This window comes from Felis catus, chromosome B3, assembly GCF_018350175.1.
Source record: "Felis catus isolate Fca126 chromosome B3, F.catus_Fca126_mat1.0, whole genome shotgun sequence".
NCBI lineage: Eukaryota > Metazoa > Chordata > Mammalia > Carnivora > Felidae > Felis > Felis catus.
The window spans coordinates 72,442,153-72,468,851 of record NC_058373.1 but is presented as its reverse complement, the minus strand read 5'-3'; the positions used below and the strand labels follow the sequence as shown (position 1 = coordinate 72,468,851).

Below are 26,699 nucleotides of genomic sequence, written 5' to 3'. Positions count from 1 at the left end.
TTTTTTATTTTTTAAAATTTACATCCAAATTAGTATATAGTGAAGCAATGATTTCAGTAGATTCCTTAATGACCCTTACCCATTTAGCCCATCCCCCCTCCCACAACCCCTCCAAAACCCTCAGTTTGTTCTCCATATTTATGAATCTATTTTGTTTTGTCCCCCTCCCTGTCTTTATATTATTTTTGTTTCCCTTCCCTTACATTCCTCTGTTTTGTCTCTTAAAGTCCTCATATGAGTGAAGTCATATTTTTTTTGTCTTTCTCTAATTTCACTTAGCATAATACCCTCCAGTTCCATCCACGTAGTTGCAAATGGCAAGATTTCATTCTTTTTGATTGCCAAGTAATACTCTGTTGTATATATATACCACATCTTCTTTAGCCATTCATCCATCGATGGACATTTGGGCTCTTTCCACACTTTGGCTATTGTCGATAGTGCTGCTATAAACATGGGGGTGCATGTGTCCCTTCAAAACAGCACACCTATATCCCGTGGATAAATGCCTAGTAGTGCAATTACTGGGACATAGGGTAGTTCTATTTTTAGTTTTTTGAGGAACCTCCATACTGTTTTCCAGAGTGGCTGCACTAGCTTGCATTCCCACCAACAATGCAAAAGAGATCCTCTTTCTCCGTATCCTCGCCAACATCTGTTGTTGCCTGAGTTGTTGATGTTAGCCATTCTGACAGGTGTAAGGTGGTATCTCATTGTGGTTTTAATTTGTATTTCCCTGATGATGAGTGACGTGGAGCATTTTTTCATGTGTCGGTTGGCCATATGGATGTCTTCTTTTGAGAAGTGTCTATTCGTGTCTTTTGCCCATTTCTTCACGGGATTATTTTGTTTTTGGGTGTTGAGTTTGATCAGTTCTTTATAGATTTTGGATACTAACCCTTTATCTGATATGTCGTTTGCAAATATCTTCTCCCATTCTGTCGGTTGCCTTTTAGTTTTGCTGATCTTTTCCTTCGCTGTTCAGAAGCTTCTTATTTTGATGAGGTCCCAGTAGTTCATTTTTTCTTTTGTTTCCCTTGCCTCTGGAGACGTGTTGAGTAAGAAGTTGCTGCAGGCAAGATCAAAGAGGTTTTTGCCTGCTTTCTCCTCGAGGATTTTGATGGCTTCCTGTCTTACTTTGAGGTCTTTCATCCACTTTGAGTTTATTTTTGTGTCTGGTGTAAGAAAATGGTCCAGGTTCATTCTTCTGCATGTCGCTGTCCTGTTTTCCCAGGACCACTTGCTGAAGAGACTATTTATTCCATTGGATATCCTTTCCTGCTTTGTCAAAGATTAGTTGCCTATACGTTTGTGGGTCCATTTCTGGGTTCTCTATTCTATTCCATTGATCTAAGTGTCTGTTTTTCTGCCAGTACCTTACTGTCTTGACGATTACAACTTTGTAGCATAGCTTGAAGTCTGATATTCTGATGCCTCCTGCTTTGGTTTTCTTTTTCAAGATTGCTTTGGCTATTCAGGGTCTTTTCTGGTTCCATACAAATTTTAGGATTATTTGTTCTAGCTCTGTGAAGAAATCTGGTGTTATTTTGATAGGGATTGCGCTGAATATGCAGATTGCTTTGGGTAGTATCGACATTTTAACAATATTTGTTCTTCCTATCCAGGAGCATGGAATCTTTTTCCTTTTTTGGTGTCTTCTTCAATTTCTTTCATCAGCTTTCTATAGTTTTCAGTGTATAGATATTTCACCTCTTTGGTTAGATTTATTCCTAGCTATTTTATGGTTTTTTGTGCAACTGTAAATAGGATCGATTCCTTGATTTCTCTTTCTGTTGCTTGTTGGTGGATAGAAAAGCAACCAATTTCTTTGCATTGCTTTTATACCCTGCAACTTTGCTGAATTCATGAATCAGTTCTAGCAGTTTTCTGCTGGAAACTTTAGGGTTTTCCATGTAGCATGTCATGTCATCTGCAAAGAGTGACAGTTTGACCTCCTTCGGGCCGATTTGGATGCCTTTTATTTCTTTGTGTTGTCTGATTGCAGAGGCTAAGACTTCCAATACTATGTCGAATAACAGTGGCAAGAGTGGACATCCCTGTCTTGTTCCTGACCTTGGGGGGAAAGCTCTCAGTTTTTCCCCATTGAGGATGATATTAGCATTGGGTCGTTCATATATGGCTTTTATGATCTCGAGGTATGATCCTTCTATCCCTACTGTCTTGAGGGTTTTTAACAAGAAAGGATGCTGTATTTTGTCAAATGCTTTCTCTGCATCTATTGAGAGGATCATATGGTTCCTGTCCTTTCTTTTATTGATGTGATGACTCACGTTAGTTATTTTCTGGATATTGAACCACCCCTGCCTGCATCCCAAGTATAAATCCTGCTTGGTCGTGGTGAATAATTTTTTTAATGTATTGTTGGATCCGGTTGGCTAATATCTTGTTGAGGATTTTTGCATCCATGTTCATCAGGGAAATTGGTCTATAGTTCTCCTTTTTAGTGGGGTCTCTGTCTGCTTTGGGAATCAGGGTAACGCTGGCTTCATAGAAAGAGTTTGGAAGTTTTCCTTCCATTTCTATTTTTTGGAACAGTTTCAAGAGAATAGGTGTTAACTCCTCCTTAAATGTGTGGTAGAATTCCCCTGGAAAGCCATCTGGCCCTGGACTCTTGTTTTTTGGCAGACTTTTGATGACTAATTTGATTTCCTTACTGGTTATGGGTCTGTTCAAATTTTCTATTTCTTCCTCTTTCAGTTTTGGTAGTGTATGTGTTTCTAGGAATTTGTCCATGTCTTCCAGATTGCCCATTTTATTGGCATATAATTGCTCATAATATTCTCTTATAATTGTTTTTATTTCTGTTGTGTTGGTTGTGATCTCTCCTCTTTCATTCTTGATTTTATTTTTTTGGGGGGTCCTTTCCTTTTTCTTCTTGACCAAACTGGCTAGTGGTTTATCAATTTTGTTAATTCTTTTCAAACACCAGCTTCTGGTTTCATTGATCTGTTCTACTGGGTTTTTTGTTTGTTTCTTTGTTTGTTTTTGTTTCAATAGCATTAATTTCTGCTCTAATCTTTATTATTTCCTGTCTTCTGCTGGTTTTGGGTTTTACTTGCTGTTCTTTTTCCAGCTCCTTAAGGTGTAAGGCTAGGTTGTGTATCTGAGATCTTTCTTCCTTCTTTAGGAAGGCCTAGATTGCTATATACTTTCCTCTTCTGACCACCTTTGCTGCATCCCAGAGGTTTTGGGTTGTGGTGTTATCATTTTCATTGACTTCCATATGCTTTTTAATTTCTTCTTTAACTGCTTGTTTAGCCCATTCATTCTTTAGTAGGATGTTCTTCAGTCTCCAAGTATTTGTTTCCCTTCCAAATTTTTTCTTGTGGTTGATTTTGAGTTTCATAGCATTGTGGTCTGAAAATATGTACGTATGATCTGGATCTTTTTGTACTTACTTAGGGCTGATTTGTGTCCCAGTGTATGGTCTAGTCTGGAGAACACTCCATGTGCACTGGAGAAGAATGTACATTCTGCTGCTTCAGGATGAAATGTTCTGAATATATCTGTTAAGTCCATCTGGTCCAATGTGTCATTCAAAGCCATTGTTTCCTTGTTGATTTTTTATTAGATGATCTGCCCATTGCTGTGAGTGGGGTGTTGAAGTCTCCTACTATTATGGTATTACTGTTGATGAGTTTCTTGATATTTGTGATTAATCGATTTATATATTTTGGTGCTTTCACATTTGATGCATAAATGTTTACAATTGTTATGTCTTCTTGGTCTATAGACCCCTTGATTATGATATAATGCCCTTCTGCATCTCTTGATACCGTCTTTATTTTAAAGTCTAGATTGTCTGATGTAAGTATGGCTACTCCAGCTTTCTTTTGTTGACCATTAGCATGATAGATGGTTATCCATCCCCTTATTTTCAATCTGTAGGTGTCTTTAGGTCTCAAGTGGGTCTCTTATAAACAGCATATCGATGGGTCTTGTTTTCTTATCCATTTTGTTACCCTAGGTCTTTTGATTGGAGCATTGAGTTCATTGTCGTTTAGAGTGAGTACTGAAAGATATGAATTTATTGCCATTATGATGCTTGTAGAGTTGGAGTTTCTGGTGGTGTTCTCTGGTCCTTTCTAATCTTTTGTTGCTTTTGGTATTTATTTATATATATATATATTTTTTTCATCTTTTGTCCCCTCAGAGAGTCCCCTTTAATATTTCTTGCAGGGCTGGTTTAGTGGTCACAAACTCCTTTAATTTTTGTTTGTCAGGGAAACTTTTTATCTCTCCTTCTATTTTGATTGACAGCCTTGCTGGATAAAGAATTCTTGGCTGCATATTTTTCTGATTCAGCTTACTGGATATATCCTGCCACTCCTTTCTGGCCTGCCAGGTTTCTGTGTATAGGTCTGCTGCAAACATGATCTGTCTTCCCTTGTATGTTAGGGACTTCTTTTCCCTTTCTGCTTTCATGATTCTCTCCTTGCCTCAGTATTTTGTGAATTCGACTATGATATGCCTTGTTGGTGGTCAGTTTTTGTTGAATCTAATGGGAGTCCTCTGTGCTTCCTGGATTTTGATGTCTATGTCTTTTCCCAGGTTAAAAAGTTTTCTGCTATAATTTGCTCACATAAGCCTTCTACCCCTATTTCTCTCTCTTCCTCCTCTGGGGACCCTATGATTGTGATGTTGTTCCTTTTTTATGAGTCCCTGATTTCTCTAATTCTTAAATCGTGCTCTTTTGCCTTCATCTCCCTCTTTTTTTCTGCTTCATTATTCTCTATAAGTTTGTCTTCTATATCGCTGATTCTCTGTTCTGCCTTGTCCATCCTTGCCGCTGCTGCATCCATCCATGATTGCAGTTCAGTTATAGCATTTTTATTTCATTCTGGCTATTTTTTACTTCTTTTATCTCTGCAGAAAGGGATTCTAATCTATTTTTGACTCCAGCTAGTATTCTTATTATCGTGATTCTAAATTCTCGTTCAGACATCTTATTGTATCTGTGTTGGTTAAATCCCTGGCTGTCGTTTCTTTGTGCTCTTTCTTTTGGGGTGAATTCCTTTGTTTCATCATTTTGAAGGGAGAAAAGGAATTAATGAGGTAGAAAAATTGAAATTAAAAAGAAAATTAAAATTAAAAAAATATTAAAATTAAAAATTGAAAACACACCCACACAAAAATTGAATAGATGATGCTAGATCCTAGGTTTGTTTTGATCTTGGTGTAGAAAGTGGTTTGACAGATTAAAGAAACAAACAAACGAATAAAAAAAACAAAAAAAAGGGGGGGAGAGAAAAAAATCGTTTGAGAATTTGAAAAAAATGAATACACTAAAGTAGACTCAAATACACAAAAGTAGAGAATGTAGTAGAAAAATATACAAAAATATTTTTAATAAAAATTAAAAAGAAATATGAAATTTTTATTTTTCTGTATTTAAGAAAAAAGAAATGAAAAAGAGAAAAAAGATTAAAAAAGAAAAAAGACAAAAAGAAAGAAATCATTCGAAAATTTGAAAAATGAGTACACTGTAGTAGACTGAATAAAATGATGGGAGTAAGATAGAATTCGAAAAAATTTACATAAAAGCCAAAAATATAGTAAAAAAAAATTTAAAATATTTTTAAAAGAAATTGAAAGTAAAAATGAAATTTTTCTCTTTCTGCATTCAAGAAAAAGAAAAGAAATTAAAAAGAAAAAAGAAAAAGAAAAAGGAAATTGTTTGAAAATTTGAAAAGGTGAGTACACTGAAGTAGACTAAAATTAAATGATGGAAGTAAAGTAGAATTTGAAAAAATTTACACAAAAGTAAAAAATATAGTAATAAAAATTAAAGACATATTTTAAATAAAAATTGAAAATAAAAATGAGTTTTTTCTCTTTCTGTATTCAAGAAAAGGAAAAGAATTGTAAAAGAGAAAAAGGAGAAAGAGAGAAAAAAAGTTTGAATAGATGACCTGTTAACAGATTGAAGTAGGACTGAAATTGCTTCATTTTCCCCTAGAGGTCAGTCCATGTAGCTCTTTATAGTCCATAAATTACGCCAGCGGTGAGGTTTGTGTTCTTGAAGAGCGAAGTTGGTCCAGTTGGTCAGGGCTCGGTATAACAGCTCTGTTCTCCCCTAGATGGAGCTGCTAGCCTACGCGGGTGGATTGTTGCGGTGCTGTTCAGTGCGCATGTGCACACGCGGAAGTGGTGAAAAATGGAGCCACCCAGCCACCCAGTCTGTTCTCCCGGATCAGCAGTCACGCACCGGTCCTCCGTCTTCAGCTCTCGTCCACTCCCCGCTTTTCCATTCTCCGTGACCAGGCCCCAGGCAGTACCTCTCTTCTGAATTTTGTCTCAGATGCGGCTGTTTTCCCTGGCCCCTTACTTCTGAAGGACTGTGGCTTTGACCCACTCTGCCCCTCTGCCGGAGGGTCTCACCGAGAGATGGCCGAATGAGTGATGGCCAAATGTCAGCTGTACCCAGGAACGCCCACTGGACACTGCTGTTGCCGGTGCCCCAAGACTGCGGCCAGGTGCCAGCCCGCCACCCCAAAAAATCACGAGACAGTGTAGCCTCAGCGTTTCAGGGACCATGGAAAATCGCAACACACACCTGGCACCAGGCTTCATCCTTAACGACCTTGTTCCAGCACCAGCGAATGTGGCCGTTTTCTGGGGTCTGCTGGGACCAGGTGGCTTCAACCGTCTCTACCAAACGTCCTTCCAGCAGTGGAACCACTTTTCCCGGTGTGGCCCGCGAGAACCTCCTGGACCCCACTCTGTTCCTGACGATTCGCCCTTCCCACCAGAGCACCACCAGGTAGGGAGCTGCGGAGTTGCAGCCTTTGAGCTCCCTTTGTTTACAGTCTTAATGGCATTTAAACCCTCTCCTTTCTCCTTTCTCCCTTTTTAGTTTAGTCCCTGTGGCCGTTTCCAATTGTCCACTTTCTCTCCACCTGCTTTTGGGGAGGGGTGCTTTTCCTGTATTCTCCCCCCCTCCCCAGTCTCTGTCCTCTCTCCATCTGCAAAAGTGGTTCCCTACCTTTTGGGGCTTCTTGCTCCCCAAGTTCAGCTCTTTGTGTCACGTACCTGCTGAATTCTATGGTTCAGGTTGTGCAGATTGTTGTGTTAATCTTCCAATCGATTTTCTAGGTGTGTAGGATGGTTTAGTGTTGGTCTGGCTGTATTTCACGGACACGAGACATACAAAAAGCTTCCATGCTCTTCCGCCATCTTGGCTCCTCCCTCTGGGACATGACTTCTTAAATGTTTCTTTGAAGCATTTGCAGTACAAGGAACAAAAGTATTCACTTTGGTCTGGGGTGCCGGGAGGGAGCCAAGAGGGCCCTGGGAACCCACGCCTTATGTGCTCCCAGAGAGACAATGTATACCTAGGAACTAATGAACCATTCTGTACCTTAACCCACCAGGTCCAATCATCATCTGGAATGCCTCCTGGGGGGCCAAGTGGGCCTAGGGGTTGGAGTAACTTGTATCCATGGATACATTCCTTTGTTGCTGGAGTGAGGATTTTGAAAGCATTTATCCCCTCCTTGGCTGGGAAATATATGGGGCTATCTTTCCGTTAGGTAGAGGAGTCTTTGTAGGGGGTGGCGGCTAGATGTAGGGCCTTATAATTTCTCTGCAGAATCTTGTTTCTTTCCTCGATGGTTCTTTATCCAGGGGGCCTATCGTGGGCAATTCCCCAACCGACAAATCCCCAGGTACTTTCACTGGTAGGGGGGCTGCCCTGACCAATGCTAAGGCCAAATTACATAAAAGCAGGGGTACAAGAAGCTTCACTTTCGGTGGGCAGCCATGCAGTCCTGATCCGTCCACTGCCCTGGCCCTCCCATCAGGCTAGTTGGATAGCTTGGCTTCCGGCAATAAAAAAAAAAAAAAAAAAAAGGAAAGGTGTGCCCTAGGGATATTCCTCAACATCATGGCAAACTGCAAAGATCTATTGCCCATCATTGTCTGTCTCCTGAAAGAGTAGCCAAGGCTTAACATCCTCATCTCAAAATCATTGTTGCCTCAGCTAAGTTGGTTGAAGCATCTTCAGAGTTTGTACTACAGTCTCCATGAAATATGATGGAACCACATACAGTACAACTGTCCTTCTAAGAGATAGACTATAACTCTCTGAAAACACCTAACATTTTTCTACCAGCTGGCTGAGTAAATGTGAAATATTGTTAATTTCTCCTCCTATTATTCAACTCTAACACATTTCCCAATGAAGGGAGTCTCATGATTGTTCTTCTGTCACCCAAGAAGTGTCCATGTCCAGGTTTAATCTTTTGCAGACTCTTAGACCAGATTCTGAATCAATAGATTTTTAATCATCTTATCTTAAACATTGAAAGAAACAATACCACACTTGTCATGCAATGACCACTCCAGACTCCTTTATAAAATCCCATCATTTAGCAGAAGCGATATTAATTCTAGTGGCTGAACTAGTAGCTATTTCTAGGGCATGTCAATTTACAAAAACTTACGTAGTCAGTGTCAGTGAATATGCTTTTAATGTCCTTCAGAGCTTCCAAATACTATGAAGACAATGAGGTTTCTTAACTTTTTAACATTTCTTAACCCTCTCATGCAACCTTCAGAAAGGGACAGCAGATACATGAAGTATTGGATGTCTTCATGCTATTCAAAAACTGTCATACTGGCACCTGGGTGGCTTGGTCAGTTGAGCGTTGAACTTTGGCACAGGTCATTATCTCACGGTCTCTCTCTCCTCTCAAAAATAAATAAACATTAAAATAATTTTGTCATAAAGACAAAGTCTTTAATCAAAAGACACTGTAGGAGCTAGGAAAAGTGAGGCAGTCATTGTACTGAACACACTTTTCTAACCAAGGTTCTTATGCAAGCACCTCTTACAACACAAAAAGACAAATCCATGGAAAAGTTCAACAATTCCATCTTAGATGTAGAAAACTTGGCACCAATTTTGTAAAGAATCTAAAAATGTTTGACTTGCTGGATCCATGAGAACAAGATATAGCAAAGCCAGGACAGCTGCCTGGTGGAGCCAAATGATCTGCACTGAACACTTGTAAAACTCTGCAGAGACCACACATCACAGAAGGGACAATTGGTTGCAACATGAAACAAACACTGCTGCGGAAACTCTCTAGGACGATCAACATGGGACTGTTCATGCCTGTCTTGGAACCAGCAAAATCCCATAAAATCTGGAAAGCTGGAATATGGTCTGGAATTCTGTCCCAAGGAAGCGTTTGAGTATCTCCATAAGGAACTTACACAATTGCATTTCCTCCAGGAGCCATGAGTGTGTACTAGTTACAGCATTTCATTTATGACATGGGTTGAGCACTCTCCTATCAGAAAATCACAGCAATCACAAAAAAAGAGCTAAATATCAAGTGGACTTTGTGTTTACTACCTGTGCCGTTTCTGTTAATTTCTCTATAGCAGAGCAAGTTTCTCTGGGACAATTAGGTGAGGTTTGCCCTCACACAGAAAATTCACCTCTACTATCATCCCCACCTCCAATCTTCTCTTATAGTGGAACAACAAATGGAATGTTAAAAGTGAAATGGGGGGTGGGGAGTGCCTGGGTGGTTCAGTCAGTTAAGCATCTAACTCTTGATCTCCGCTCAGGTCATGATCTCACAGTCTGTGAGTTTGAGCCCCTTCCACCGCCCCCCCACCTTGGGCTTTGTGTGACAGCTCTGAGCCTGCTTGCGATTCTGTCTCTCCCTCTCTCTGCTGGCTTGCTTACCCTCAATCTCTCTGTCTCAAAATAAATACATAAACTTAAAAAAAAAAAAAAACTGAGATGGGTTACTATAGCAGACACCCTGGAACTAGTGTGGCCTGGTACATGTTAGCCTTAGCCCTCAGGCCCTGCATCCTTCCCTCACGAAGTCCTGTGCTGTCTTTACATAAACTGCTCACTGCAGCCCATGTAGCTCAGATGTCCCAACCCACACATAGTCCAACCTTCACAAACAGAACTCGATCAATAAACCCTTCACACTCTTCTTTTCATCCCAGGCAGATGCTCTCTGGACTTTAATTTAATCAGTTCTGAACAAAAATCTCAGGAAAGACTCCCAATGAAATGTATAAAATGACCTTATTAGGCACTTTTTATTACCAGTTCAGCAGATAAATTACTAAAAACGGATCCTTGGTTACACATTTACCAACTCTTATGACCTCATGGATCCTTCATTGACAAGAATGGAAAATGTTGCTCATATTAGGAATCTTAAACTGAGGTTCTTGAGAGAATCAGCAGAAGCAGACCATTCACAGAACTGAGTGTCGACCCAAGAAACTTCAAACAAACTTTATCGCACAAAGAAGACAACACCAGCCAAGGCCATTTAGAAGAGAATTCTCTTTGATGTTTGACGTCACTGATTCTCATGCTCTTCTTTCCATTCTTTTGTCTCTGTCCTTTTAGAAATATATTCCCACTTTAATGATAAACTTTATATTTCAGAATTGCCTGACTTTGTTCTCTTACTAATAAAATAACTTGAATATGGCCTTTATTCGAGACAATACCCATCCTAATGCTATAGTTCAGCTCTGCAAAGCCATAATCAGTGCAACAAAGGTAAATAAATTTGTTGGATATGTTACTTCACGTCAACTCCTGGAAAAGCACCCCCCCCCAAAAAAAACCATGCCCAAAATAGTATGACTAAAATGATTTTTAATCAATAAAATTTGTCTTAAAATGTCAGAAAATTCTAGAATAGAGTTCATATAACTAGACTTCTATAAAGAACAATGTATTAACCTGAATACATGAGTTGGTCCAACACTCCATTGAACTTCTCTATTATTAATGGCTATACTGTTTCCTTTCTGGAACTAGAAATTTAATTTCTAAAAGAGTCCAAACACTTGAAATGATGAGTTATTTCTTACAATAACTTACAAGTTCAAAAAATCAGGGATAGGAAACAGAGGGGCTTCAGAGGCAGAGATCATACAGGTGCCTGTGGCAGGAACTTCCTCCCATTAAGACGCAGAATTATCAAAAGACTATGTATTGCCTGGTTCCATTCATATGATACTCTCACAAGATAAAAATATGAAAGAACAAACTAGGTGTGCAAAAAGTTATGGAGGGGAGAGAGTGTGATTAGAAAGTTACAGAACAAGGGACTTGGCTGGAGCAATGAAGTCATTCTGTATCATGATTGTATGATGCTTAGATGAATCTAAAGTATACTTTAAAATTAGGAGGCACCTGGGTGGCACAGTCGGTTACATGTCTGACTCTTGATCTCGGCTCAGGTCATGATCTCACACGGTGTGAGTCTGAGCCCTGCATTGGGCTGAGCACTGATGGTGCAGAGCCTGCTTGGGATTCTGTCTCTCCTTCTCACTGCTCTTCCCCTACTTGTACTCACTATCTCTCAAAGTCAGTAAACAAACTTTAAAAAACATTTAATTCAATATTCACAGATATAACTGTACCCCAAAGAGTAAGTTTTTTATATAATTTCTATAATAAAATTTTTAAATACTAAAAAAATAAAATAACTGCAGTGGTTTCTATTTTCATGATTGGAGTCTGCCTAACTTGTGAATTATTTTCTCAGTTGGCAAAGAAAGCACTAGCTTTGCCAACTGTGATAGGCAAAATAAGGAACAATAAATTTAACAATGTCAGGTGAAAAAGGAGGGACAAAAACAAAAAATATATCAAAACCTTGAAGATATGACTAAGAGTCCACAGATGAAGAGATAATCCTGGTTTATATGGCTTAAATGTAGTCACACGTGTACTTTTAAGAGGAAGCAGAGGGAGGCTTGAAGACAGGAAAAAGAGAAATCAACAAAACCATGGAAGCAGAGGTTAGAGTGAAGTGGTCACAGGCCAAAAATGCAGGCAGCAACCAAAGCTGTAAGAGGCAAGGAAAAATGTCTCCCCTAGAGCGTCTAGAGAGGGTACAGCTTATTGGCATCATGATATCATCCTGGAGAAATTAATTCAACTTCTGGTCTTCAGAACAATGGCAGAAAGAATTTCTGTTGTTTTAGGCCACTGAGCCTGTGATAATTGTCCAGAAGCAGTACGAAACAAATCCGCCAACCATGATGAAGGTTTAAAGCCTGAATATGTTTGAATCTAAGTTATGTACTGACTCTGTACTCTGACTAGCTTTTTCTTTTCTTCTGTTGAATACATTCTCGCCTAAGTATGAGAAAGCAGTTGAGCTAAGAATAACTGTACCCTTTCTCTCTTCTAACTCGGTTTAAGAAGAAAGAAAACAGTAAAATATAAACTGCCCTTCCCTCTGACTCCTTATCAGGCTTGGAGGAAATAGACCAATCAAGAGTCACCTTCCTTCTACTGCACAGGAGCTAGTGTATAACCATATAATCAAATAATCCAAGCTGACTGAGGTGTTGGGCTACAATACTGACCTTTCTTATTCAGATATTTTAAACCTAATTTAACCTAATGACTTTCCCTACAACAACAAACCAGTTAGCTTATAACTGACCACCATAACTCAGCCAAGAGGGATCATTCTCACCATACCAAATCACCAATTATATCCATCTTTAGGAAGAATATGAGATATCTTGAAAATACCCTGCCCTTGAGCAGCGTTGGGAGAATTAGGGAATTAACTATTTATGCAAATTCTTTCCTTACATTGATTCTATCCTCAATTATAAGAATTACCTTAAAAACACCTGCACAAATAATGTTTAATTCCATCAAAACATGAAGCAAGTTATCTACACAATAAATGTTAATCTAAATGCCTTCTGCAATCCACTAGTAAGACTTCAGTAAGGTGCATGATGAATGTATATGACAAAAATTCCCACATATCCCACAAAGAAAGATTTCAGTCATGAGGAACAATAAAAATTAAGTGTCTAGGAATAAGTTTCTTTTCTTTAAAACAATGGAGCTTTATTGAAAAACACATAGATAAACAGGTAAATACTATATTCTTCAATAACCAAAGACTTTTAGGAGTTTATTCTTCACAAGTTATAAATTTAATGTAATCACAAAGCTTAAATAAAAATTCTCAATAAATAGCAGAATTCACCTTTTCCTTCTTTCATTAATAAACATCTACTGATCAACTATGTAAAACAGTTTGTGCTATATAAAAATGATTAAAGGATACAACTTTCCCTTCTAAATTATTTGAGTATAGATATAAATACATACTAACAAAATTTTGAAGAGTCTAATTCTCCACTCAAATTCTTGACTAAAACACTTCTGCTTGTAATTTCCCTCAAACACACATAAAATACATACCATCACTGGGCTCTCAAGAAAATCCCAAGACACATTATCTCAACAAGAAAATAATCAGAACACACAGAAAGGACTGTCAAATATGCCAGAAAGAGAGAAGAGTAAGGAAGTTAAAATTATAACTGTGACCCTTGAAAATCTCTCGTGGAGCTATTAAAATCAGGTGTTAGAGGAGAATGCTCAATTCAGGATATAACATTGAGTGGAAAAAATCAGAATCCAAATTACATTAGGATTTAAGAAGAGAGTAAATGAAACATTGATAATAAATTAGCTGGGTACACAATTATCAATTTCACACTTTGCTTTTTACATATTTTCTATATTTAGCACACAATGTTTTATAACAGAACAAAAGCAACATCTGCAGTACTGGAAAGATAAGAGTTGAAAGCTAATGCATGACAGGAATGTGACAATTTACCAAGAAGTTGTTTGTATGACAGGAGTCTGAACAGCAAATGTAAATCAGCTTTAAACCTGAATTGCAAAATAAAACCTTACTAACTCCCTTCAAAAATCCAATAAGCAGCAATGATTCAACGAAATGTTCTAACCCTGTCTGGGTCATCTCGATCCCAGTTGTCTTCAGTTATGCTTTAATGTCTAACACATTAGCTTCCACCTGCAGGCAAACAATAGCACAAACGATCTACTTGAAGTTCTGTGTCAAAGGACAGGGGCTGCCCAGTCACAGGTTTGGGTGCAGGCAGCAGGTGTCTGGGACGCAATGTGCACTTGCTGCACAGAAGTAGACAGCTGAGTCTGCAGGCTGGGTGGCTGCGATGTGCAGGGACAGATGCTTAGCCGTCTTATTCAGTAAAACAGTGAGTCTTTGGTCTTCTTTTTTGGCCACACTTGAATGGATGTCTATAATAAGCTGGGGACCTTTTCCAAGTTCTTGCTTATACCAAGGGAAGTAGTATGAGGCACTGTCTGAGTAACTACAAGTGATAACACAGCTGTTTCCCTCCTGGACACTCAGGGTGGAAGGACTCTGCTCCACATTCTCTCCTCGGCTGAGCCCTGTGCAGAAAGAAAAGGTCAGAGAAAGGAGAGCCGTTCCCGCGTTATTATGCTTCAGAATTCCCCTTTTCTCCACTACCTGGAGGAAACCTGAGTAAAGCCAGTCTTGACTGCTGAAGACTATCCACTAATTACTCTGTTTCTCATAAACACTCAACTCACAGTGCAGTGGCAGCCACAAGAGCATGATGAAAGCCCCCTCGGATGTCCTCATGGTTCCTCCCAATTACAATTACAATCACTTTCAGACTTGCCACCTCCAGCCAGCACAGCTACTTCTAGTACCGGCCCGCCCTTCTTTCCTGCATCAGTCAGAGTGGTTTCCCACGTGTCCACTAGCCAATAAGAAGACGACTGTGCTTCTGCCAGACCTACTCATGCAGATGCTCTACCATGGACCCTCCGCCTGGTCTGCGGCAGCTCAGGTGCACCCTCCTGTGGTCACGTCTGTACTGAACTCACTGGGGAAAACCTTCTTCCCCTACCCCGAGCCTCTGAGGGACTCAGACGCATAATGGCAGCAATACGTCAAACAAATGACATCCTAGACCAGAGACTAGATGCACAGGAAGAATGTAAACATTAAGATTTATATCTCTGCACACTACTGAGTCACTGTTAAGTTCAAAAGAGTAGATCCTGTTGCCGTTTATTCAATGATGGGCCTCGTGTACATGTTTGAACCGAGGAAGGAATCATGATTCACTGTCTTAAACAAAGAACGTAGAAAACCTTCCCTTTCTGCCAAATCTACCAGCCTCATTTGTCTGTTATGGAGAAAAAGTTTCCTAAAAGGAACATGTAAGCCAAAGAATAAATATTTCAAATGCCTCTTATCTCAGACTCTGCTCTTCTGAGCTGGTCTTGCTTGTGACCTGGCAATTTCCAGAGAAGTGACATTACCAACAGTCAAAATGCAGAATCTTCATCAGTTAATATGACTGTCATAAAAACGTCAATGATAAAGGAGCCGGGGGACAAGTCCATGAGTTAGGAAGCAATTTGACCCATAGACTTGGTTGATTCGTCATGGGAAATCTGACATGCCATAAGAAATCTACTCCTATTGCTACGTGGATTATATACTGCAAAGTATTGGGGGAAAGAATAGAAATTCTCACAATACATGGGGCTTCAGTTTCAAAACATGTAGCTATATGTAAATTTATTCTACAGATGTTTTTATTTTCTGATATCAAAAGGGTTTCCAGGTCCTAAATGCAGTAAGTGACTCAAATCCTTAGTGGAGGTTCCTCTAAAGTTTAAGCCAACTCTGCTGGCATAGATTTCTGCTGCCTTGGCCAGTCTTCAGATTCCATACTCTGCCATTTTTCTCTCAAACTCCACTGCCATGGAGAATTTCCCCCAAGATATTGATAAAGTTTTTAGTCCTGTAGATTTTCTGTAAGAAAGACAATCTACAGAAGCCTAAATATTGCCATGGCTGCCCAGAGGCAGAGTACAATTAGCCTACTGATCCCGAGAACTGATCCCTGAGAAATCAAGGCTGCCTCACCTACATTAAGTGGAAGCCCTTTTCCTGAAATTGTACTCACTAGTCCTCTGGAGTTTTTCAGGATAAATATAATCCTCATCCACATTTGACACCCTTAAAACTTTAGGGACAACTCCCATGAAGAATCAAAATCAACATGTTAGTTTCTTTGTAAATATATTTGTGTGTGTTTTCATGTGTAAATTTTCTCTATTTTAAGAATCCTCCTCTATTTACTCATCCATCCTCCATAGAAAGAATTCCCAAATCCTTCTTTGGGTGAATTTCTCTCTTCTTGGAGACATATACTTTAAGTCAATATTTTCCCTTTTGAGTTATGTTATCCAGAACTGAACGTTATAGTATGAGTATGCTCTATTTAGCACAATGTCCTATATATGAGCTGTAGCACAAGTATAATCATCCCCTGGGCAAAATTCATAGCCCCATGATTATTTCATTGAATATTGCCTGACTCATCATCAAAAAGTGTTGACCTGGAAAGGCTTTTTCTAATACCTTCATGGATGGCCAGCTGCATGAGGACAATGTTCCCCCGTAGTCTCCCGATAGCAGTGATTACATTTCATGACAATGTATTAACAATGCTCTATATTCACATCTTGCCTTCAAGAGATGTCCACCTGGGATATACATATATCTGCTATTTTTAGAAAAGTCCTTAGAATTACATGTAGATGTTAGCATGACACCAACACCTTTGGCTTCCTCTTCTGGAAACCAGTGAGTGGGAGATGAGTTTGCTGGTAGAATAACAGTGGTTCAGCCTGAGTCCTCTTTCCTGCCCAAGGTGTCAGACATTTATACAAATTGCAACTCTCCATTCAGGCGATTAAACTGATTGGACCACGGCTCTCCCAGACCCAAACTGCAGAGATCTAAGTGGCTGGGCTTGCATTAGACGCAATCTCTTTACCCAGCAGGATGGCCCTGCAGCAAGGAGGCAGGGGCGAGAATGCCAAAGAGGAAGTGAGGAAACCCAGTTTCTTTCCCAGCTCATTGACCACCTAATTGTTCCATAGTGTCATCTTGGATACAGCCTCTGTTTTGTAAAATGAAGCGGACTAAAGCCTTTAAATTTCTTTTATACTATGTAACAAAGCAAATATTTTGAGGACTGGCTGTGAGCCATGTGGACTGGTGTGAGAATGGGGAGAAATGGCCTACGTTGTGGAACCCCAAGCCCAATTCCATAACCACATGTGATCTTGTGGGTCTGAGGTTGCTCCTAACCAATCCTAGGGCCTCATCGGAAACAGAGACAGAGTCTTCAGGATAAGATCCTCTCTGGGTTTTCTTTTCTTCTGGGAGACCAAAGACAATTCAGGGAGGATCTCAATCTGTAGGAAAAAACGGAATAAAATGGAACTTTACTCACTCTGTATAAAATTTACCACAGGCAGGGGCGCCTGGGTGGATCAGTCAGTTGGGCGGCCGACTACAGCTCAGGTCATGATCTCGTGGTCTGTGAGTTTGAGCCCCACATCGGGCTCTGTGCTGACAGCTCAGAGCCTGGAGCCTGCTTCCGATTCTGTGTCTTCCTCTCTCTCTGCCCCTTCCCTGCTTGCTCTCTGTCTCTCTCTCTCTCTCTCTCTAAAAAATAATAAACATTGAAAAAATTTTTTTTTAATTTACCACAGGCAGTGAGATGGGGTTGGCTCCATGGTGGATGAGCTTACTCAAACGTATGTAAAGCAACAAATACTTTCTCATACAGCCTGATTGCTTTCTGGCTTCTAGTTCCCTTATTCCAGTTTAACTTGGGTGTTCAAACTTCCCAGGCAGAGCTGGCTATGTAATTGGTGGCACACAATGAAACAGAAAATTTGTGGCCCCATGTTTCAAAAACAGGAAAAAGTATTACATTATGTAATAAAATATAAAGAAAGCTCTCTTTAAAAAAATCTTCTTACTTATCAGGGTGCCTTGGTGGCTCAAGGGTGCCTGGGTAGCTGAGTCAGTTAAGCATCTTGATTTGGGCTCAGGTCATGACCTCATGGTTGAAGGATGCAGCCCCAAATTGCACCCTGATTGGGCTCCATGCAGGTCATGGAACCTGTTTGGGATTCTCTCTCTCTCTCTCTCTCTCTCTCTCTCTCTCTCTCTCTCTCTCCCTCCCTCTCCCTCTGCTCCTCCCCCCACTTATGCTCTCTCTTTCCCTCTCTTCCAAAATAAATAAATATTTTTAAAAATCTTTCTACTTATAAAACACAATAGAACTTATAATAATACATAAGCAAAAACAAAATTTACAATATGCAAAAACATTGTTAGAAAATTTGCTAAATAAAAAAAGTTTCCAGGGGCGCCTGGGTGGCTCAGTGGGTTAAGTGTCTGACTTCAGCTCAGGTCATGATCTCGCGGTCCGTGAGTTCGAGCCCCGCGTGGGGCTCTGGGCTGATGGCTCAGAGCCTGGAGCCTGTTTCGGATTCTGTGTCTCCCTCTCTCTCTACCCCTCCCCTGTTCATGCTCTGTCTCTCTCTGTCTCAAAAATAAATAAACGTTAAAAAAAATTAAAAAAAAAAGAAAAAAAAAGTTTCCATAATACAAATACAATATACAATAATATTGTGGTAGTATATTTTTTAATTTAAATAATATCAATCACATTTGTCACAAGATTAATATTTTCCGTTATATAAAGTAAATTGCAGCATTATCTTCACATCTTGGAAGTGGATCTGTGTAGTGGGATGGTATCCCAATACTTTTTCTTCCCCAATGAAACTACTCTTAATTGATATTTAAAAACACAGTAAATGGTAGCTACGTATTGCTATAAAGTTATTTTGTCTCTTATAATATAAAATGTATGAAAGTGTATTGTAAGATACCCAAAAAACCAAAAATATTTCTATTTCTTAAGACTCAAATGCATGGGGAGCCTGGGTGGCTCAGTTGGTTAAGCCTCTGTCTCTTGATTTTGGCTCAAGTCATGATCTCACAGTGGTGAGATTGAGCCCCAAGTTAGGCTCAAAATTGAGCGTGGAGCCTGCCTGGGATTCTCTCTCATTCTTTCTCTCTCTCTCTCTATCCTTTTATCCATCTCTCATTCACTCTCTCTCTCTCAATATAAACAGTAAAAAAAGAATCCAATGTATATTAATCTATTAAAATAGGTTAATATAATAAATATATCAAAACTATTAAATATATCAAACACTAAAAATAGAATAATACTTTGGTAGTGTAATATCTTGACAATAATAATATTTTTCTGCCTTGCTTTACTCCAAATTAATTTATTAGGTTCTCAAAATTTATACTCTTAGTAACTTCACTTTAATCAATATAATTGAAAGCAGTATCATTGTTGGTAACTATAATGCTACAGACAGAATTTCTGATAATTTTTAATTTTGAGAAGAATATTTCTGTCATTGCAACTGATATAACAGACCTTAAAAAGTATTTTACATGCTATGACAAAAAAGCATAGATATAAATTAGTTGAAATATAAATAACGTAAATCTAGAGCTGATGCTTCTAGGGGAAAAATTTCTCTATATATTATTTAACTCTGAATACCATTCAGTTTCATGTAAATCTGAATTTAATTTTAAATGTAAATTTACACAGCAGCATTTTATTGTTTTCTCTAACGTTTTCTGTAACTTTTGAAAGGTGTGTATGAAACTAAAAAGTGACTTCATGATTTGTATATAATTCAGAATGCTGGTCTATGCATCTTACTACATCTTAAGTTACAAGAAAATTAATTTCAAATTATCTTCTGTGTTAATAATGGGTTCATTAGATAAGTTCAAACTTCATATGAAAATGTTATTCTTCTCCATTGAAGCTCTTATCTTTATCTTAAATTTCTATTTCAAAGCCTACGGATCTTTGCTTTCCCATGTGGCAGCAAGTTCCAAAACCAGAGATTCTAAACATTTTGAGAACTAACATCCCTCCGATATGCTTTATGCAATGTGCACACACACACACTTTCATTTTGAAACAATTTATTGGCAAGGTTTACCGCCACCAGCTTTGAGCCTGCAAAGCCCCAGATGGTCCCAAGCACGCTGTGCAAATGCGGCTGCACTAGGAAGGCTTCCTGCTGGAGGAGGCTGGGCTGGGGGCCCAGCTGCAGTTTGGGGACAGGCTGCAGAGCAGCAGGGAGCACTGTGCCTGCACCGCACACAGATAGGTGGCTGAGTCTTCCTGCTGGGAGGCCATGATGTGCAGGCTGCTGTGCCGGTCCTTAGGGTTCACCGTGCAGTTCAACCTCCCATCCTGCTTCATCCCTGAAGCGATGTAAAAAAGCCGGGTGAGGCCGCCGCCCCCGGGGTTCTGTCGGAACCACTGCACATTGGTCACCGAGCTGGAAAAATTGCACCTCAGGGTAGAGCTGGCTCCCTCCTGGAGGCTCAGGGCTGCAGGTGTCTGCTCCACGTCTATCCCTCTCACCCCTGCTTGGAAAGCCAAAACCAAACACAAAAGAAGTCACTGCAGAGCCACTGAGGCAGTTTTCAAACCCATAGAGTATTCCTGGAAACACCCGCTGAGGGTGTAGACCCTGCAGGAGTTCTGTGCCAGCTCCCCCTCCACTGCGGGCTGTGAACCTCCCCAGCCCCCGTCTGGGACGCCCCCACTCACAGCAAACCTGCAGCCACAGAAGCCCCAGCAGGGCTCCCCGCTGTCTCTTCATGACTCCTTGTCTGGTCGCTGACGTGCCTTCACCCCTACTCTGAAGAGTGTAGAGTCTTGGGTCCGCAGAAGTTTGCGTTGTCAACAGTCACCAAGTCCCTCCAGAATCACTGAGCACCAATCACACCTGAACCCTGTCAGTCCCGGGACTGAGACTCCACCCACAGAGGCCCAGGGAGACTGCAGAGTAATCTGTCCAAAACTGTGCTTGTCAACGTTGCAGGGAGGTAGGGACGGTATTTCCAATATATGCACTCATAAGGGCTTTTTTTTTTCTTAAAATATGTTATGTGAGAAATTTGTAGGTTAGTGACTGAGGAAAGGTGAATGATATTTCTAGAAGAGTCAGTGTCTCAGTGAGTTACACAGAACCTTGGAAATCATAGAGAAGAGTGACCCCATTTCCCAAATTGCATAGTTGGACAATGTGAGAATTCAGTTATAAGAAAAATCTGACAAAGGAAAACTAGCTGATAGCATGCATTTTGTATTGCAGAAGCAAATACAATTTCTTGAAATCAGAGAGATCTAGAATCCAAGACATATAGTCACCACCTCCACGGAAAATGATTCCAAGGGGCACTGGGTGGCTCAGTCGGTTAAGCATCTGACTCTTGATTTTGAGTCAGGTCATGATCTCATGATTTGTGAGTTCAAGACCAGTGTGGGGCTTCTCACTGAGCGTGGAGCCTGCTTGGTTGGGATTCTTTCTCTCCCTCTTCCTCTGCCCCTGTCCTGTTCCCCTGTTTTCTCTCTCTCTCTCTCTCTCTCTCTCTCTCTCTCTCTCTCTCTCAAAATAAGTAAATAACCTTTTTTAAAAAAAGACAATGATTCCAACCAGAATTTGGTTGGTAAAAAACAGGATGTCTGCATAATGTCTACCCTGATTTAATTTCCACCTCTCTACCTCTCCTGTGCAACTCATGGGCACCTTGCTCACCCACAAAGCTGATTCTGGGCAGGCCAAACAGTACTGGTCAGAGTAAATTCTGTCATCTCCCTTTCCTTTGATTTTTCTCCTTATTTTTATTCTGTTTTCTTCTCTCCATTCTTCTTCCTTCCATTCCCAGCCAAGATATATGAAAAGGTATAATACTGAAATAATTTCTAAGTCAGTGGTTTGGGAGGATTTTACTCAAAACAATTTGAAAATTGTAAACACATCATGGGACATTTTCTGTCGAGCTACCTGATGCGTGCCCAGAAATATTATTTCCATACTGTGCTCAGAGAATCACCCCCACAGTGGTGTATAGAGATATAGCCTACAACCTCTTGAAGTTTATATGGAATAGCAGAACTGAACACCTGAGGTCAACTTTACACAAGCACGTTTGCGCCTTCCCCCTCCCCACCTTTGCTATCTATAATTTGATTGACTTACATGTTTTCTGTTCTTGTCTCTTCTACCATCAGAAAAAAAAAAAAAAAATCTTGTTTTTTTTTGTAAAGCCTAGAGTGCCCCCTAGTGGCCCAACACAGTCCACAAAGACCACTTCAGACCACGGAATTCAGCAGGCACCCACCTCCAGCCCCATTCATTCTATGCTTCCTGATGAAGCAGATGATCAGAAAACAAAGTAACTGCTTAGACTGGCTATTAAAAGTGAACCAAATCCTACTTTTAAAATGGAATTTAATGGAGGTCAATGTCATAAAATAATTTGGCAATTCTCATCTTCTGTTATTTGAGTTGTTTTACATGGCTCAAAAGACTTGCATAAACATTTGCTGAAGTTTTACCATAAATGAGGGAATTCACCAGGTGTTAGGAATATGTAAAAGGGATGAGACAGTAGATTCCAATCTACGGGGGTAGACAAAATACACATAACTAGAGTAGAGTCAAAGAATAGGACCCTAAGAGGAGTATGAACTAAAAAGAAATACTTACGTGTGGGGTGGTTGGACAAAGTTTATGAAGAAGGCGATTATTCTCTATTTTCCTCCTTTTTGATGAGAGGAACAGAGGAAAATATAAACCTTTATAGGTTATTAGTTGTTACCTTATTGTTATTAATATTAAGAACAAGAATTCATGGGCACCTGGGTGGCTCAGTCATTAAGCATCTGACTGGCTCAGGTCATGATCTCACAGTTTCTGAGTTCCAGCCCTGCATCAAGTAGCATTTGCCCCACTTTGAGCAGGCTCTGCTTCTCTCTCCCTGTCTCCCTCCTCTCTCTCTCCTTCTGTCTCTGTCTCTGTCTCTGTCTCTCTCTCTCTTTCTGCCCCCAGCTCACTTGCACCCTCTCCCTCTCTCAAAAAAAGAGATTTCATGAATACGTGAATTACCACAGGAATGAAACATTACATAAGGACTAAAATCCCCTTTGACTACAACTCTCAATTCTTACCTTTTTATTATTCACCAATTTGACTTGATGCTTCCAGGTGTTTTACTGTAGATTTACACAGATGTACCAATACATGAATCCACAGAAACTATAAGTGTAGTTTTATTCACAGGCTTTTAATACAAAATGACATATATTGTGCATATCTTTCTGTAACTTTATAACCTCAATAATAGGGGTGTCTGGATGGCTCAGTCGATTGAGCGTCCAACTCTTTATTTCAGCTCAGGTCATGATCTTAGGACCCATCCCCATTTCAAGCTCCATGCTGAGCATGGAGTCTGCCTAAGACTTTCTCTCTCACACACACACTCTGCCCTTCTCCCCCACTTTCTTGCTCTCTCTTAAAAACAGAAAGAACCGGGGCGCCTGGGTGGCTCAGTCAGTTAAGCATCCAACTTCAGCTCAGGACAGGATCTCGCAGTCTGTGAGTTCCAGTCCCGCGTCAGGCTCTGTGCTGACAGCTTGGAGCCTGGAGCCTGCTTCGGATTCTGTGTCTCCCTCTCTCTCTGCCCCTCCCCTGTTCATGCTCTGTCTCTCTCTGTCTCAAAAATAAATAAAACATTTTTAAAAAATTTTTAAAAGTAAAAAATAAATAAAAAATAAACAGAAAGAACCTTGGGTACCTGGGTGTCTCAGTTGGTAGAGCATCCAGCTTTGGCTCAAGTCATGATCTTCAATTCATGAGTTCAAGCCCCACCTTGGGCTCACTGCTATCAGTGCAGAGCCCACTTCAGATCCTCTGTCCCTCTCCCACTTGCACTCTCTCAAAAATAAATAAACATTTTTTTCAAAAAGAAAGAAGGAAACTAAACTCAATAATAAATCTTGGATGTCTTATTATGTTAACACACATACATCCTTCTGTCGCTTTGTTTTCCATGTTGTGAATATACCACCATTTATACATCCCTTCTTCTATTGATGAAGTGTTAAGATGTTGACTTTTTTATTATGAAATATAATACAACAATAAGCCCTTCTGAGCATTCTTCTTTATTCACATGTTTCTCAAGGTGCTGAAACTAGGAAAAGTGAAGGAATAAGCCGTGAGGCTAGTAAATGAAAATGACTCCAGGCAGAGGGAAGGGCAGGGATGCTGTGCACGGGGACAGCGGCCACACACTCCCTTCTTCCCCACGTTGCTTAAGGGTCAAATGTATATCAAAGTGTTAGGATGTACCATTTACCTTAAAACTTTTTCAACACAGACAATAAGATATCATATATGTGTGCCCCTTAAATTAAGCTTCAACTCTACAGAGAGGCAATGGCCCTCATCAAGAAAACAATTTGCAGAGGGGGTATCAGCTTGCATTGTGATGGAAAGCCATGGCACAGGAAACTATGATTCAGCTATCCACGTCTTGAGCAATACCTGAAACATTGCTAAATAACAGAGCATGATGGATATTAGGTTTTTACTGGCAAAAGTAGTGGCATATTAAATACCAAAATGAGTGTTAGACATGGGTCTTTTTTTTAAAGTAATCTGTACACCTAACACAGGCCTTGAACTTACAGCCCCACGATCAAGGGTTGCATACTCCACCAACTGAACCTGCCAGGTGCCCAGACATGGGTCTTTAAATAAAGGTATGTAAGATATATGTTTTCGCTAGAATTTTTTTTTTAATTTTTTAACATTTATTTATTTTTGAAGAGACAGAGTGAGTCAGAGCACGAATGGGGGCTGGCAGAAAGGGGGACAGGGACACAGAATCCAAAGCAGGCTCCAGGCTCTGAGCTGTCATAACAGAGCCCGACCCGAACCCACAGACCACAAGATCATGACCTGAGCCAAAGCTGATGCTTAACCGACTGAGCCACCCAGGTGCTCCATTGGCTAAAATATTTGAGACACATCCTACTCTTTCACCAACAGAATATAAAATGTGAGGGTAGTCTGTTCCTTGAAACTTTATGAATGGAATTAAAGATTTCACCCTTAATAGATCTTGTGTCCAGCCAGTGGTGGATACAGATGAATGGATAAACAAATTGTGATATATTCATATAAAAGGATACTCAGAGTAGAAAGTATAGAATGACTATGACTGATACACACAAGAACATGGGTGAATCATGTTTAATGAAAGAAACCAGGTATAAAAGAGTCCCTACCATATGATTTCCCTGATTTAAAGTTCTAAACAGGTAAATTAATCTATGGTGATACCAATAGTAATCATTGTCTTCAGGAGGGGGGGTGACTGGAAAGGGACACATGAAATCCTGCTCAGGTAAATGGAGTATTCTGTCTTCAGACTGTTTTAAAACTATCTTTGCCTTCCCATCCTATTTTAAAGACAGAAAAAAATCAGAAATAAGGATGTAATAAGGAAATTACACAGAAGAAGGTGATTTGGAATTACAATCTGCAGACACATTCTCATTAGTGAATGAATACCCATTTGTGTTTTAAGCTAAAGTAAAACGTTGTCAAAAGTTGATTAGAATTCACTTCTGTGGTATAATGAAATTTTGTGTCAAATATGGACAAAATGTGAAAAACTGAAATTACGTTCACTGATAACTCACATAACTCATATGGTATTTCCAAACTCCTCTTTATATAATCCTTTATCATAGAAAGTTTCTCATATTTACATAATAATCATATAAAACAGTAAAGAAGTCGAATCTGCTTTGACGTCTCAGGCAGAGTTGGGGAAGAGAAAATGGGGGATGCTCTCCAGCTGCTTGAGTGTCCTGGTGAATGAACAAAAGTGGTCCATTCAGGAGAGGAAACTGCACAATAAATTGACTAGGGGAAACTTAAAAGAATTATTAACTACAACGGAATATTGGAGTAAAAAGGGAATGGCTAGTAGGAAGGAAAGAGGAATCCTACAGGAATAGGGGATGTAAAGTGTAGCCACTGCTCCCAAGACTGGGATACAATATGCAGAAAGAGGTTCCCATCCACTCCAGGGCTGAGACTCAAACTTTGGAGAAGACACACTTGTGGCTCACTGGATGGCAGAGAAGTCATTATGGTGCTGTAACAGTGGAACTTGCTGGATATCTACCCTTTAGGACATCCCAGAAAACCATCCTTTGGAATGCTGGGAAAAGACGTTCACAAGAACATGTCTTATGGAGGCCCTCTTCTACAAACCCACCTAAAAATGGGGGTGCTAAGGGAAGCTGCTATCCCCTGGGTGCTGATGAACACTGACTTCCCTGCAGGAAGCTGGTGCGAGTGCTGGCATGGGCTGGTCCCTGGAGACACCCCCATGCTGCAGGAGCTTGCCAGAGGGAATACAGACCAGGAGGCAAATCTCTCTCCCTGCACTCTCTACTGAAAAAATCTAACGTTGTGCCAACTGGCAAAGAAAATATTTGAAGGGCCCAAATCTCTTTTTAAGAGCAAGCAAAAGATGAATTGAAGCTGAGAGTCAATAAATCGATCTCACCCCTTTGACTACTCAGCTTCTATATGTAACCTTCTACACATATTTGAAACACATATAACAAGAAAACAACTCAATATTTTTACCTCCTTCAAGATACTGCTATCCTTCTTAGCAAGTGATAAATTTCTCACCCCTTCCTCAAAATGAGATGCCTGGTTACAATTGTGCCACCACTGAAGATATTAATAACTCTTCAGATTTAGAGCCCCTCTAAAATATTCTGTTACCGATACGCTAAAATGTAAAGTTAATTTCCAATAACTTGTATATAAAATGAAAGTGAGAAGGAGAGTAGAAGGAAAGATTCCGCACATACAAATAAGCCTACATAGACAACAAGCAAATACAAAATATGGAAAATACTATGACTTTGACTACACTTCACATGGTGAGCTTTGAATGACGTATAGAATTGTTGAATCCATATGTTGTACATATGAAACTAATCTAACATGTTAATTATACTTCCATTTT

The 26,699-nt window shown here is 39.9% G+C and overlaps 2 gene segments (V, D, J or C); both read right to left on the bottom strand.

Moving 5' to 3' along the window:
* Window positions 1-12,888: 12,888 nt before the first annotated feature.
* On the bottom strand, window positions 12,889-14,646 carry LOC101081388. The segment is given in 2 exon segments: window positions 12,889-14,281; window positions 14,444-14,646. Coding segments are annotated over 2 exon segments (387 nt in total).
* A 5,115-nt stretch (window positions 14,647-19,761) lies between these two features.
* LOC101081143 lies at window positions 19,762-20,692 on the bottom strand. The segment is given in 2 exon segments: window positions 19,762-20,213; window positions 20,401-20,692. Coding segments are annotated over 2 exon segments (420 nt in total).
* Between the last annotated feature and the right edge of the window lie 6,007 nt (window positions 20,693-26,699).